Source organism: Piliocolobus tephrosceles, chromosome 21 (genome assembly GCF_002776525.5).
Source record: "Piliocolobus tephrosceles isolate RC106 chromosome 21, ASM277652v3, whole genome shotgun sequence".
NCBI classification, from domain to species: domain Eukaryota; kingdom Metazoa; phylum Chordata; class Mammalia; order Primates; family Cercopithecidae; genus Piliocolobus; species Piliocolobus tephrosceles.
Genome location: NC_045454.1, coordinates 23,416,143 through 23,431,022, shown reverse-complemented (window position 1 = coordinate 23,431,022; position 14,880 = coordinate 23,416,143). Strand labels below are relative to the sequence as shown.

General features: G+C 54.7%; 1 protein-coding gene across 3 annotated transcripts in view; it reads left to right on the top strand.

Moving 5' to 3' along the window:
- CHST8 (carbohydrate sulfotransferase 8) overlaps positions 1-14,042 on the top strand; it is a 153,465-nt gene extending 139,423 nt beyond the window's left edge. For all 3 annotated transcript variants that reach the window (XM_023229096.3, XM_023229098.3, XM_023229097.2), the window contains 2 exons: positions 11,944-11,981; positions 12,486-14,042. In XM_023229096.3, coding sequence (XP_023084864.1) covers positions 11,944-11,981; positions 12,486-13,592 — 1,145 coding nt within the window. In that variant the 3' untranslated portion in view covers positions 13,593-14,042. The remainder of the gene's footprint in view (positions 1-11,943; positions 11,982-12,485) is intronic.
- The last annotated feature ends 838 nt before the right edge of the window (positions 14,043-14,880 follow it).

Here is a 14,880-nt window from a genome sequence, read left to right as displayed (position 1 = left end):
CAACTGCCCTCTGGATGTATGCACTTGGGAGACCTGTAGTCAGGTCTCCTCAAAGTCAACAGGGATCTGTCCTCCTGTGCAGGAAATAGCATCAGCATTCACCACTGCTAACGCCAGAAGCCAGCGTCTCCCTCTGCACTCAGCCAGTCCCAGGTCCTGCTGATATAGTGGCGAGTTCAGGCCAACTTGTCCTGGCCTCCAAGGGCCCAGCCCCACGTGACATCAGTAGTTTGAAATCTGCCATAATGGGATTTCAGAACATGGAAATCAGCAAACACTGCAAACCAGGCTGCTCCCTGCTCCCACCCCACTACCCAGAGAACCAGGTGTTCAACATTTCCCAGCACACCCCCATCTCCTGAAATGTTCTTCAGCTCTCCATCCACTGTCTCATCATCACCCAGGTCCAGACCTCAAGAGTCTTCTGCCTGGATAGTGGCAGTAATCCCCTGACCAACCTTTCTTCTGGTGTTTTTGACTCCATCCCAGAACGGTCCTTAAATTCAAAATAACTCCACACCCTAAAGCTCTTTGATACTCCCCTGGACCTTAGGAGGTAAGGTCTAGTGCCTTTGCATGGCTGTAAAGCCTCTTTCTTGCTGGCCAGCCATCATGGTTGCCCGTCCTTCCCTTCCCTTCCCTTCCCTTCCCTTCCCTTCCCTTCCCTTCCCTTCCCTTCCCTTCCCTTCCCTTCCCTCCCCTCCCCTCCCCTCCCCTCCCCTCCCCTTCCCTTCCCTCCTTCCTTCCTTCCTTCCTTATCTCTCTCTTTCTTTCTTTCCCTTTCCTCCCCTCCCTCCTTCCCTCCCTTCCTTTCTCTTTTCTTTTCTTTTGAGACAGGATCTCACTTTGTCACCAGGCTGGAGTGCAGTGGTGCAATCATCACTCACTGAAGCCTCTAACGCTTGGACTCAACTGATCCTCCCACCTCAGCCTTCTGAGCAGCTGGGACTACAGGTGCCCATCACTGTGCCCAGCCTAATTTTTTCTTTCTTTTTTTCTTTTTTAGAGATGGGGTCTCACTATGTTGTCCAGGCTGGTCTCAAACTTTTGGCCTCAAGTAATCCATCCGCCTTGGTCTCCTAAGCACTTGGATTAAAGGTGTAAACCACTATACCTGGCCCTGCCTTTTCTTGACACCCTTCAGTCTCTAGGCCCATCCCTTCATCCCAGGAGCCTTGCCGTCATGGTGGAAGTCCACCAAGCTCTGCCAGAAATGTCCTCATTACCCTCAGGTGCCAATTTATTGTCATGATCTTTGGGAGCTATCACCTGCAACACTGACCTAGGTAACATGTCAGTTGTCCCACATTGCCTGCAATGCCCTCCATGGCTGCCATCACACATGGAGTTGCTGGCCAGTGCCTCACCTCCTTGCTAGACTGGAAGCTCCATGAGGGAAAGGGCCACACTGTCCCATTCCTGGTTAAGACACTGTCATCAGTACCTAAGATGCTGCTGGCCCGTACAGGTGCTCCATCAATGTGAAGTGAACGGACTCATGGTGGCAGATGGCAGGACTGTTCCGCATGGTGTGCTGCAAAGTGGAGGCCAGCCAGTCGGTCTTGCTGTCAACTTCCCACATGGGAAGCAGAGACAGAGCAAGCCAGGGAGTGACACGGGGTTGTGGGCTAGGGCCATGCAGATCGTTCTTTCTCCTTTGCGGCAACATCCACTAGCTCTGGCTTGTTCTTCCAGGCCCACATGTGTTGAAGGAAGACATGCAGCCAGGCACGGTAGCTCACGCCTGTAATCCCAGCACTTTGGGAGACTGATGCAGAAGGATTGCTTGAGGCCAGGAGTTTCTGGGCAGCATAGCGAGACCTTGCCTCTATGAAATTTTTTTTTTTTTTTTTCAGACAGAGTCTGACTCTGTCACTCAGGCTGGACTGCAGTGGCACAAGCTCAGCTCACTGCAACCTCCAACTCCCAGGTTCAAGCAATTATCATGTCTCAGCCTCCCGAGTAGCTGGGATTACATGCATCCACCACCACAATGGCTAATTTTTGTATTTACTTAGTGGAGACAGGGTTTTGTCATGTTGGCCTGGCAGGTCTTGAACTGCTGACCTCAGGTGATACACCCGCCTCAGCCTCCCAAAGTACTGGGATTACAGGCATGAGCCAGCACGCCTGGCCAATATTTTATATTTATATTTTATATTTAAAAATATATATATATTTTTAAAATTAACTGGGCTTGGTGGTGCACACCTGTAGTCCAGCTACTTGGGACGCTGAAGTGGGAGGATCGCTTGAGCCCAGAAGTTCAGGGTTATAGTGAGCCATGATCACACCACTGCACTCCAGCATAGGCAACAGAGTGAGACACTGTCTCAAAAAAGAAAGGAAGAAAGTAAGTGGGGGAGGGAGAGAGAGGGAATGAATACATAGAGGAAAGAAGAGGCATGACCTGCTGTAAGCCATGTGCCGTAGACTCCTAGAAACCTCACAGGGATGTGCACAGACACACACACACTCCCCACCCAGGACATGCTACATCGCACACACAGTTAGCAAGCACCTGTGCAGCACAAACGTGTGCTGTGGTGCGTTTCCTCGGCATGCCTGGTGTGACAGATCATTCGACATGCACACCTAATCCCATGCGACATGCACACGTGTAAGGGGTGATGCAGTGGGTGGCACGGGTGTGCTGGGGTCACACACCCTGAACACTGTAGGAGTCACTGCAGGCTCTGACCGAGGAGTGCTTTGAAGCAGGGCTGAGGATCCCTCCCTGTAGACAGGCAGGGCACCAGCTCAGGACTCCCCTCCCCAACCCACTCAGTGATGGGCAGGTGGGTAGATGTGGCGCAGGCGGGACAGCTGTTGGGTTCGCAGACTGGCTAACCGGCTGACTGGCTGACTGACAGGCAGCTCTGATGCTCGACTCTCTGACAGCTCCAAGGGAATTCACAGCCAAGGCTGAGCTGACAGGAACCACCCAGTTGAATCGTGGATCCTAATCACGAAGGCGAGGGAACGGAATCACTAAACAAAACAAGTGCGGTCAGAGCCGTCAGGCACTCATCGGCCCAAGGCAGGAAGATTCTGGCTCCCCTCCTCCGCAGATGCACCCCAGCGTCTCTGCGCTGGGGGCAGGAGCTGGGCTGCAGGAGATTCAGCCCCTGCAGAGGGAACCAGGTGATCGGCATGCCGGGAGCAGCTGGCTTCCAACCAGTGGGCTCCGGCCCTGCCCGGCATCGTGCCCCATTTCATGTGCACATTTGTGGATTTGCAAGATGCATATGTTTGGCACATTTTACCAATGAATTTTTAGCCCGTTTTACCAATGAAACAGGTTCAGCAAGGTCAAGGCACTTGTCCAAGGTCACACAGCAGTGGGTGTGTGCGCTCTTAGTTTTCTCATCATTTTTTTTGTTGTTGTTGAGATGGAGCCTTGCTCTGTTGCCCAGGCTGGAGTGCAGTGGCATGATCTTGGCTCACTGCAACCTCCAACCTCCACCTCCCAGGTTCAAGCGATTCTGCTGCCTCAGCCTGCAGAGAAGCTGAGATTACAGGTGCCCACCACCATGCCTGGCAAATTTTTGTATTTTTAGTAGAGACAGGGTTTCAGCATGTTGGCCAGGTTCCTGACCTCAGATGATCTGCCTGCCTCAGTCAACCAAAGTGCTGGAATTACAGGCGTGAGCCACCGCACCTGGCTTGTTTTCTAATTTTTGATGTGCTAAGCCTGCATTAAAAACTGCGACTCCACATGGACCCTCCAGGGTGGTTCTCCGCGTGGTCCACTGAGGGAGGGAGTAAGCCTTTGCTCTGGCCTGAGCCAAAGGTCACTGTGACTGAGTTTGATCATCTCAGCGCCCAGGGGAAGAAGCCCCCCACCCAGAGGCCGAAGCTGGAGGAGAGAGGCCAATGCATGACCAGCTCGATGCAGCTGTCCAGCGTGTCTGGCCTGACTGCTGCCTCCACTCAAGGTCCACACTCTGACCACAGAGTTGTCATCAGGGCCCGGGAGCAGCCAGCACCTGTGCCGGGGCAGCCCTGCCACCTGGAACTCCACGTACCTGTCCTGTGTCCTAGGGCAGCAGGTGGCCGTGACTGTGACAGAGGCTGGTCTCCAGGCTGTGCCCTGGGGACCCAGCAGAGAATGTAAGAAGTTGGATTTTCCCATGAACACAGGCGAGAATTGAAGGCCCTTGAGTGAGGCTTTCTTCCGGGCGAATTCTGTGCCCAGGAGTCCAGGCTGCCAGCTCATTGCTGCGTGTGTTGAAAGTTCAGTTTTGCATCTAATTTGCATATGAACAGCCTGCCCCAGGTGGAGGATGCAGTTCACAATGAGGCAGTCAGAGGCCCACGGGGACAATGTGCCCCTCAGCCCTGGACCAGCGGAGACCTCACAAGGGCAGAGTCTGGAGCCGGTGGGAGAGGAGCCAGAGAAGGTGTGGCGCGGTCCCCAAGCAGGCCCCGGCCTGGTGTACTGTGGATGGCAAAAGGAGGTTCCTGAGCCAGGCTTCATGGCCACCGAGCCACGGCTGGGGGTGGACAGACTCCTCCAGTGGGATTGCCCCCGTCTGCATCTAGCTAGGGGGCAGGCACCTGCTGCCCAGATGCGTGGGCCCTTCCCAGCTGGGAGGCTCCAGTCAGAACCCTAGGCCCAGCTTCTGGGAAGCCCCGTACCCCTCATGTCCAAGGCCAGCTCTCAGTCCAGAAAGCACCAACCTTTCCACAGGCATTGATGGGCATTGTGCCAGAATGACACAGACGGACAAGACACAGGCCCTGCCCCCAAAACATGGAGAACTAACAACCCCTCACTGCTGATCAGCAGGCAACCTAAACCAGCAGACCTCACCTCCCTCAGGCTATCCTGCCCTGTCTTCAGAACATCCAGCTGGGCGTGGTGGCTCATGGCTGTAATCCCAGCACTTTGCAAGGCTAAAGCGGGAGGATCATTTGAGTCCAGGAGTTCAAGACTGCAGTGAGCCAGGATTATGCCACTGCACTCCAGCCTGGGTGACTGAGCAAGACCTTATTTCTTAAAACCAAAAAAACAAAAAACAATCTTAAAGTCCCATGAGATCACATGAGTCCCTCCCTGTCTGTCCTGGGTCAAATTGGGTGCCTGCCCCACCCTCAAAAAATGCTCAGTCCTGGCTCCCTGTGCTTGTAAACTGTGACCTTACAGGGTCTTTGCAGATGTAATCAAGTTGAGGCCACTAGAGTGGCCCTTTTTTTTAAAAAAAAAAACTATTTCCATAGGTTTTTAGGGAACAGGTGGTATTTGGTTACATGAGTAAATTATTTAGTGGTGATTGGTGAGATTTTGATGTACCCATAACTGGAGCAGTGTACACTGCACACAATTTGTAGTTTTTTATCCTTCACCCCCTTCCCACCCTTCCCCCGAATTCCCAAAATCCGCTATATCATTCTTATGCCTTCGAATCGCATCTGCATTCACGTAGCTCAGCTCCCACTTATGAATGAGAACATACAATATTTGGTTTTGCATTCCATTATTTCACTTAGAATGATAGTCTCCGAGCTCCTCCAGGTTGCTGTGAATGCCATGAATTCATTCTTTTTTATGGCTGAGTACTATTCCATCATATATATAAAATATATACACATACATATAGATGTATGTGTATATAATATATATATATCTCATGTATCAGAGTTTCTTTATCCACTTGTTGATTGATGGGCATTTGGGTTGTTTGAGTGGGCCCTATTTTAATATGATTGATGTTCATATAAGAAGAGGAGAAGACACACGAGTGCAACAGCCTTGTGAAGACAGAGCAGAGACTGATCTTCTGTTGTTGCAAGCCAAGGAACGCCTGGGCTGTTGCAAGCTGGAAGAGTCGAGGAAGCATCATCCCTGCTCAAGAGGCAGTGGAGGGAGTGTGGCTCTGCTGGCACCTTCATTTTGGACATCCAGCCTTTGGAACTATCAGAGAACACACTTTTGTCATTTTAAGCCCCTCTGTTTGGTTAATTATATACATCATCTTACCTAGGCCATGGTTCCCCAGGGTTTAGACAAACGCCAGTCTCTGTGTGTGTGTGTGTGTGTGTGTGAGAGAGAGACACGGAGCCACACTCTGTTGCCAGGCTGGAGTGCAGTGGTAAGATATTGGCTCACTGCAACCTCAACCTCTCAGGTTTAAGTGATTCTCCTGCCCCAGTCTTTCAAGTAGCTGGGAATACAGGCATGCGCCACCATGCCCAGCTAATTTTTGTGTTTTTAGTAGAGACGGAGTTTCACCACGTTGGTCAGGATAGTCTCGAGCTCATGCAGTCTCGCGATCCACCCGCCTTAGCCTCCAAAGTGCTGGGATTACAGGTGTAAGCCACCATGTCCGTCCGGGAAAGCATTTTTTAGATGTGATTTGCTGTAAAATGTGTATCCTTTGAGTAGAGGAAATGACCTTCCACAATGTGGGTGGGCTTCATCCAATTAGTTGTAAGCCTGAAGAGAAAAGAGTGAAGTTGCCCAAGTAGGAGGGAGTCTCGGACGGCCTTCCCATGCAAACCGCAGCACCAGTTCTTCCCCGGGTCTCCAGCCTGCTGGCAGATTTTACATTGCCAGCCCCCAGAATCACATGAGCCAGTTTCTTAAAATCAACCTCCCCCATCTCTGTCCTGTCTCTCTCTCCTCTTCTTTCTCCTCTCCTTTCCTCCTTGTGTCCTCTCCCTATCTCGCTTCCCTCTCTCCTTCTTCCCTCCTCCACCTCTACCTCTCCCTTCCCTCTCTCTTTCTCTCCCTCTCTTTCCCTGCTCCGTATATATCACCTGTGGACTCTCTCTCTCTGAGAACCCTAACTAGCACCCCTCCCCGCATTCAGAACCCTCCATACTTCCCATGGAGAGGAGCTTGGCATTTCCCTCGGGCTTCTCTCGCCCAACCCACCTACCTTCTCTCTTGCCAGCACCCTGCACTCAGGGCAAGCCATCTGTAGCTCAGCACTGCACTGTGAGATCAGGTGCATGACCGGTCATGGGGCTGCCCCAGGGCTCGGAGGCCTTTCTCTTGCACATCTTGGGTGTGGGAGCCGCTTCTTCCTAATGGGGGTGTGGAAGCAGCAGGGCAGAGGCCAACTGCCTGGGCTGTCCGGGACAACAGTGTTTATCCCACCAGATGCCACTGTAAGGAGTCCAGGTGGGGCCCAAGCTCAGAATCAGGGTCCTGCAGGTGCTGGGAACCAAGATACAGCCAGGAACTTGCCTTCAGGGAACCGCCGCCCCCGATCGGGCCAGCCTGAGCCAAGAGAAGCAGCCGAAAGCCCTGGAGGCTCCCTGGCCAGTTGGGCAATGGAAGTGGACATGGAGTGGACAGCACCAGTGGGTGTGGGGCAGCCTGCCACGAAGCCACCAGAAGCCCCCGGCACGTGGAAATGTGGCCACACAAACGGCTCCATCAGGAAATCCCAAAAGACCAAGAAGCACGACTCAAACTCAACCTCAGACAGGGACTTGGGACTGGCATGGCCGCTCCTGCCCTCCTTTCCCAGTTCTCTCCCATACCTGTCCCTTTGCAGATTTGACTCCTTAAGGACAGACGCAGTGATGGGAGTGGCCAGACCCTCCCATCATCACCCATCAGGGCCCAGGGCTGGGCCATGAGCAGCCAATGCAGCCGTCACTCTCCCAAGAGTGAGCCACATGGGGCTGGGGCAGGCCAAGGGTTCCTTTGAGGCACTTGGGTCCTGTCCTTACCTGTCAGTGCTGTCTGTCTATAGGGCCTGACCAAAAGGCTGCTCTCCAGTTACCACCCTCCATGGGTCCTGGGCAGTGGGCATTGGGGCTTTTGTGTGGCACCCTGCAGGTCTTCCTCCTGTGAGCCTAGAGAGAAGTGGGCAAGAGACCCTCCTCCTTGGACATGCTGGTGGTATAGCCCCCTCCTCAGCTGTGCCCCAGGCCCAGGCCTGATGACTAAGAGACTGGCCTCACACACTCATCAGCCTCTGCCTCAATCAGGAGGCTTTTCAGCTAAACGCTGAGAACTTCAGCCAATGAAGAGTTCACACCGTGGAACACATTTGGCAGTGCCCATAACTCATGCCTTGTTTATTCTCACCGATGCTTTTATCATAGCACATGTGTTTCAGCCACTCCACGCATGTCATCTGTCCAGAAAGAGAAAGTGCTTGTTTATTTCTTACTGTGCAGTGGTATGGAGCTCCCTTACAGACTGTGAGCGTTATATTGAGAGGAGAGAAGAGGTCACTCAAAACACCCAAAGTGGGGTGTACGTGGTTGGTCTTGGATTCTGTTGCAGGGGTGGAGGTGGGGAGGCAGGGAAGGTGCATGGCAGCATTGGTGGCGTTGGATGGAAGAGGAGTTGGGTTTGGCTGGAGTTGCTCTGCAAGGCCACTGATGTTATCTAGATTGTACGTTTCATTTGGGGGCTTGAGAGGGGCTGGAGGTGGTTATACTGAGGCCAAACTCCTTCCCACCCATAAGTCCCCCCAAGGCACTGGTACCACTGACCCCTGGTGGCAAACCTTCCTCATCTTCCTGAGCCCTTAGCTGCCCTTCCCTGAGCCCTCATGGAGCTGTCCAGGGTCCTGACGTGCAGCCCACTTAGGGATGTGCAGACCCCTAGCCCAGGATACCCAAGATTTCTCCTGGATTTCACTTGCCCAGAGCAGGCAGTGGTCTTTGCTTCAGCCTTTATCTGAGTGGTGCATGGAAGAGCAGCTTTCTCCCTAGTGGGGACACTAGGCTCATGGCAAAGGGGAGGTCCCTTTAGAATTCCTTCATTACGTTTCTGTCTTTATTCAAAAGTGAACTTGTGGCCAGGTTTGGTGGTTCGTACCTATTATTCCAGCCCTTTGGGAGGCCGAGGCAGGAGGATTACTTGAGGCCGGGAGTTTGAGACCCAGCCTGGGCAACATAGCAAGACCCTATCTCTATTTCTAAAATAATGTAAATTATTATTTTTTTCTTTTTCCTTATTTCCTTCCTTCCTTCCTTCCTTCCTTCCTTCCTTCCTTCCTTCCTTCCTTCCTTCCGAGACAAAATGTTGCTCTGTTGCTCAGACTGGAACGCAGGGTGTGATCTCAGCTCACTGCAATCTCTGCCTCCTGGGTTCAAGTAATTCTCATGTCTCAGCCTACTGAGTAGCTGGGATCACAGGCATGCACCACCACACCCAGCTAATTTTTTTGCATTTTTAGTAGAGATGGGGTTTCACTATATTGGCCAGGCTGGTCTCGAACTCCTGGACTCAAGTGATCAGCCCACCTCAGCCTCCCAAAGTGCTGGGATGACAGGCATGAGCCACCGTGCCTGGCAGTAAATTTTTAAAAATGTTAAAGTGAGCTTGTGGGGATAGGGCTAATCTTTGCCCGATAAGCTGCCATAAGTTTAAGGGTTGGGAATAACTTATGGCAAACTCACGCTCTGCTTACGATGTTACTGATCTCTCTTATTGTCCACAAGGCAATTTTTCCTTTCAAAGGAGGAAGTTGCAGGCAGGTTGGCTTTATGGACACATGTAAACAGGAAATCAGGAGACTCGCCCAGCCCCAGGCTTTGTCTAGCAGGAACTTTTCCTCTAGTTCATGCCAAGGGCTCTAGCTCAGCCTGCATTGGAGTGGGACAGCCCCAGAAGTTTAGGCTTAGAGTCCGGAGGTCCAGGAGACAGTGTCCCCCTGTCCAGTCCTCACAGGTAAAATGGAACAGGACCACAGCCCACTGCCCTCCACGGCTGTGGGGACAGTGCCAGTGGGAGGTCATGGCCTTAGGGGCTGCAATCTCAACAAGCACATGGCCTTCCATCTTCCGCCCAACTGGCAGGATCCCTTTTGGAAGTGGCTTCTCAGCCCCACTCTTGGCCAAATCTAGCATGACTCATTTGCTCCAGAAAAGGAATATATAAGCACCGTCACACCTTGACGAGGTGACAGGAGTGACAAGCAGAGTGGTTTCCTACATCTGAGACTCTGAGGAGGAGAGGTGGTTTAGCAGAGCCAGCTGCCATCACCAGAAGAAAATAATTAAGGAAATCTGGCAGAGTAGAGTAAAACGGAGTGGTGTGGCAGGTCCCTTCTGGTGAAGGGAGCTGTCATCATCGGCTGCGGGAGAGGAAGGAGCTCTGGAGGCTCGTGCTGGGACAGCCGCAGTAAAGATGGGACAGAGAAGAGGAGGGGGTGGCTGTAAAGGAGGGAAATAGACTCTGGGGATGGCAGGGGGTGGCAGTGAGCAGCTTGATTCTAAAGACTCCTCTCGCAGACCAGGCACCTGCTGCTTACACCCCATACCCTGAGTGGTGCAACCAGGTCTACTTGGAGCTTCCCCTCAGCCTCTGAGGAAGAGTCTAGAAGGCCTGTTTCAAAGATCCCCCACATGCATGCATGTGCACATGAGCTTGGGAGTGCCCAGGAAGACGGGGAAGCTCTGTCCTTTGCTCAGGGGAGAGAATACCCTTGTTCCCAGCCCGGAGGGACAAGCAGAAGAAAGATGAAGTGTGCCCCAGTTCTGCCTGCATTTCTGCCTCTCCTGGGAATTCAGGAAGGTTCTGGCAAGCTCAGGGAATTCAGGCTGTCCATCCCAGGGCTGATGTTGCATCTCCTTCTTGGCTTGCTAATGACTGAAGGAGATGTGCGGGCACAGCCTCAACCTTAGACTGTCTGGGGCCTGGCACTGGCTGAGTCTGTAAAACTGGACCCCATGGAGAAATCCACAGACTCTCTGGCTCAGGGAAGACCTGGATGTCCCTTCACCAGCTGGGCTCCTGCCACTGGACCTCTGCCCAGGACACAGTTGGGAAAGTGGTGGGACACTGGAACCCCCCCACCCGCAAGCAGCAGCCAGGATTTGCTGAGGTGTGGTCAGGCACAGTGGCCTGGCATGCCAGCCAGAAGATCCAGCTCTCTGCTTAGGGGATAGCTGGCTCTGATGGTGACTATGGCTTTTGGCAGAGCCTCAGGACAAAAATGTCCATCCACATGGCACTGAAACAGGAAGATCCCCTGATTCCTCAATGGCCAGGTAGGGGCTGGGGAAGGAGGCTCCAGCTTCTAAGTAGATTCCCCCCAAAGGAAATCTCCTTGTCCTCCCAGGACTTACCTCCAAAGCAGACCAAACAGAGTATGACTCAGAATCTTCTATTCTGGTCAAAGGTTCACCTCACCAGAGCTTGTTTCTTGGGTGAGCCCAGCCCAGGCATGGGCCTCCTTGGTGGCCAGCGGGGGCTTTCCAGAGCATGGCCAGTGATGCACTGATCGCTCTCTGTCTTCCTGATGTCATCAGTAAGTTAACGCTGGACAATTACCCTCCACCTGGGCACTGCTTAGGGCTTTGAGGGAGACCAGGGCGAGCAAGATATGCTCAGCTCACCCCAGAACCCCAGAGCCAGCCGAGAAGGCCAAGATCTTAAAGCAAATACCCAGGGTAGGGAACTTCCTGGAGCAAGAGGAGAAGCAGCACGTTCCATTCCTAGGCCTGGTGTGTGCAAAGGTGTGGGTGTGAATATGTCATATTCCAAGCGTGGAGAATCCATAGTGGCCAGAACTGGGGCACGGCTGATGAGGTGTGGAGAGAGGGTGGATCGAGCTTTCTGAAGGGTCCTTCCCTGTGACTTAAGGACATGGTGGGGTGCAGGAGGAGGTGGCCTGCGAGAGTCCTGGCTGCTCCACAGGGCAGGTGTGTGGGTACACCTGTGCAGGGTGCCTTTCCAGTCCTTGTAGGTCACATCAGGAGGCAGGCGTGATGCAAAGAAGAGAGCCTCAGCTGCGAGCCAGTGGGACCACATGTTTGCTGCGTTCCTGTTTTCTGCATGGGTAGGGGATGGAGGGGCTCCAGCACTGAGCCATGCCCTTTCCCCATGCCCTCAGCTGCCTTTCCCTAGAGCCTACCCCAAGATCCCTCCAGCCTGGATGTCCACAGCCAGCAGCCCATAAGCAGTTCCCTGGGAGCCACGTGGCACATATGCTGCTAATACTGTCCTCTCCTCTGTTTGCTTTTTAGGAATAAAGTTCAACATCAGGCCAAGGCAGCCCCACCACGTAAGTTCTGAGAGTCAGATAAATCTCAGTGCACACAGCCCCAGGGAAACTGGGGAGGGCTGGGAAGAAAATTAGGAGCTCACATTGAATCCATTCTTGGAAAGAAAAATGTGTCCAGCCTTTCCCGAGAGCCTTGGGAACAAAGCCCAGGGCTCTGGACCCATGAATTTCCCTTCCTTGTTAGAAGGCTTCTTTGCACGGTGCTAATAGAGGCAGTAAATCTGAGCCCGCCTGCAGGCCACCTACTCCCGCCATCCTCGCTCAGCCCAGGTTCCTGGGAGGATCGCGCCATCTTGTGGCCGAAATGACACTTGCACCTCAGCGCGAGGGAAGCCTCTGGGTGCTGGGCCAGGGCTCAGACGGGAGGGGTCTCACCCATAGGGTCAGCCTGCGTCCCTCACCTGAGAGGGACAGGAACCCCAGCCTTGGTGAGAGTCTACCTGTGTGGCCCTCAGTGCCCAGCTGTCCTTTCCACTCAGATAACCACTTATCTTCTTGCCCCAGGATCTCCCACCAGGCGGCTCCCAGGATGGTGACTTGAAGACACCCACAGAGAGGATCACTCGGGACTTGTCCAGTGGGGCCCCGAGGGGCCGCAACCTGCCAGCGCCTGACCAGCCTCAATCCCCGCTGCAGAGGGGGACCCGTCTGCGGCTCCGCCAGCGCCGTCGCCGTCTGCTCATCAAGAAAATGCCAGCTTCGGCGACCACCCCGGCCAACAGCTCGGACGTGGCCTTCATCCGGCCGGGACCCGGGACGCTGGATGGCCGCTGGGTCAGCCTGCACCGGAGCCAGCAGGAGCGCAAGCGGGTGATGCAGGAGGCCTGCGCCAAGTACCGGGCGAGCAGCAGCCGCCGGGCTGTCACACCCCGCCACGTGTCGCGTATCTTCGTGGAGGACCGCCACCGCGTGCTCTACTGCGAGGTGCCCAAGGCTGGCTGCTCCAATTGGAAGCGGGTTCTCATGGTGCTGGCCGGCCTGGCCTCGTCCACCGCCGACATCCAGCACAACACCGTCCACTATGGCAGCGCCCTCAAGCGCCTGGACACCTTCGACCGCCAGGGTATCTTGCACCGTCTCAGCACCTACACCAAGATGCTGTTTGTCCGCGAGCCCTTCGAGAGGCTGGTGTCAGCCTTCCGCGACAAGTTCGAGCACCCCAACAGCTACTACCACCCGGTCTTCGGCAAGGCCATCCTGGCCCGGTACCGGGCCAATGCCTCTCGGGAGGCCCTGCGGACGGGCTCTGGGGTGCGCTTTCCCGAATTCGTCCAGTACCTGCTGGACGTGCACCGGCCCGTGGGGATGGACATTCACTGGGACCATGTCAGCCGGCTCTGCAGCCCCTGCCTCATCGACTACGACTTCGTGGGCAAGTTCGAGAGCATGGAGGACGATGCCAACTTCTTCCTGAGCCTCATCCGCGCGCCGCGGAACCTGACCTTCCCCCGGTTCAAGGACCGGCACTCGCAGGAGGCGCGGACCACAGCGAGGATCGCCCACCAGTACTTCGCCCAGCTCTCAGCCCTGCAACGGCAGCGCACCTACGACTTCTACTACATGGATTACCTGATGTTCAACTACTCCAAGCCCTTTGCAGATCTGTACTGAGGAGCGCTGCAGCTGGCCGGGGCCGCCCTGCCCTGGTCACTCACCTGTGCTCCCTGGCATCCTCCTGTCGGTGGCGCCTCATCCCGGGAGCAACAGGGCTCTGACGACTTGAGGAGCCCTGGCTGTGGGAGGAAGCAGGCCCTGGGTGGCGGGGGGCAGAGGCGCCCAGCCTTGGATGGGGACCCCAGCCCCTGGCCTGTACGTGTTTCCTCACTCCTTGACTGAGGGAGAGGCTGAGGACTGGGATAGACACCCCAGGGGCTCAGCCAGCAGTTTCGATGAGCAGGGAAGTCTGAGGCCCAGAGAACAGGGGCCCCAGCCCTAAGGGATGTCCTGCACTCCCTTAGCCATTGCCTTGGACCAAACCACATGGTTTGCAGCTTTTCTACGAGCCAGGGGGGAGGTTCCCTTGGATTAAGGTTCCAAATAAAGCACATGGTTTCCAGAGCAGCAGTGTGTACTCTGTGGTGGGGTGGGAGCACGTGGACCCTGGGCTGGGTTTTCTGGGGCTCTTTCTGCCTTCCTGGGGCAGCCTGAGCCAGGTGCTGCAGGCCCCACTGCAGAGAAGTCCAGTTCAGGAGCAGCCTCGTGGGAGGAGAGCACAGAGGACCCAGAGGCTCTCAGCCAGGGCCTGCAGGCGTCTGAGGCTAGGGCCCAGTCAACTGGGGTGCTTTCGTCTCAGTCCCAGCACATTCATCCTGAAAGGAGAAGATAGGCCTGTTCCTATGGGGGCCTCCTGGGGTGTCTTCTTATCAGTGCACCTTGCAGGGGCCTCTGGGGACTGTCAGAGCAGTGGCCAGCTCTCCAGGCAAGCTGCTAATCAGGGCTGAGGCTGGGGCCAGGGCGCACACTGCCTGCATCTCAGCGGGTGTGGTGCTCTCGGTAGGCAGCGAGGCTGTCCCTGGCTTTCTGCACCTCTGGGCCAAGCAGGACTCTGGCCTGAGGCTGTCATCTGCAGACACTCACCCTGATCCCTGGCCCCACTCACCTGACAAGACCGCCTCAGGGCTGTCAGGATGTACCTGCTCTGACGGAGAAGAGGAGAAGCCGCAGAGGAAACTTCTCCAAAAGGACACATGTTCACACCAGACAGGGCTCCAGAAGTGTCAGCAGCCACGGTGGTTCTGGGAAGGTCTGGGAGGAGGTGTTTGTTGGAGTGTTGAGTGCGGGCATGAGTGCGGCTGCATTTGGATATGGTTTGTGATGGGAAAGGCTGCCTGACTCTGGAGTCTCTGCCCTCTGTCAGCCTGTCTGCAGGAACCCCTTCATGTCCTCCTGGGTCATTCTG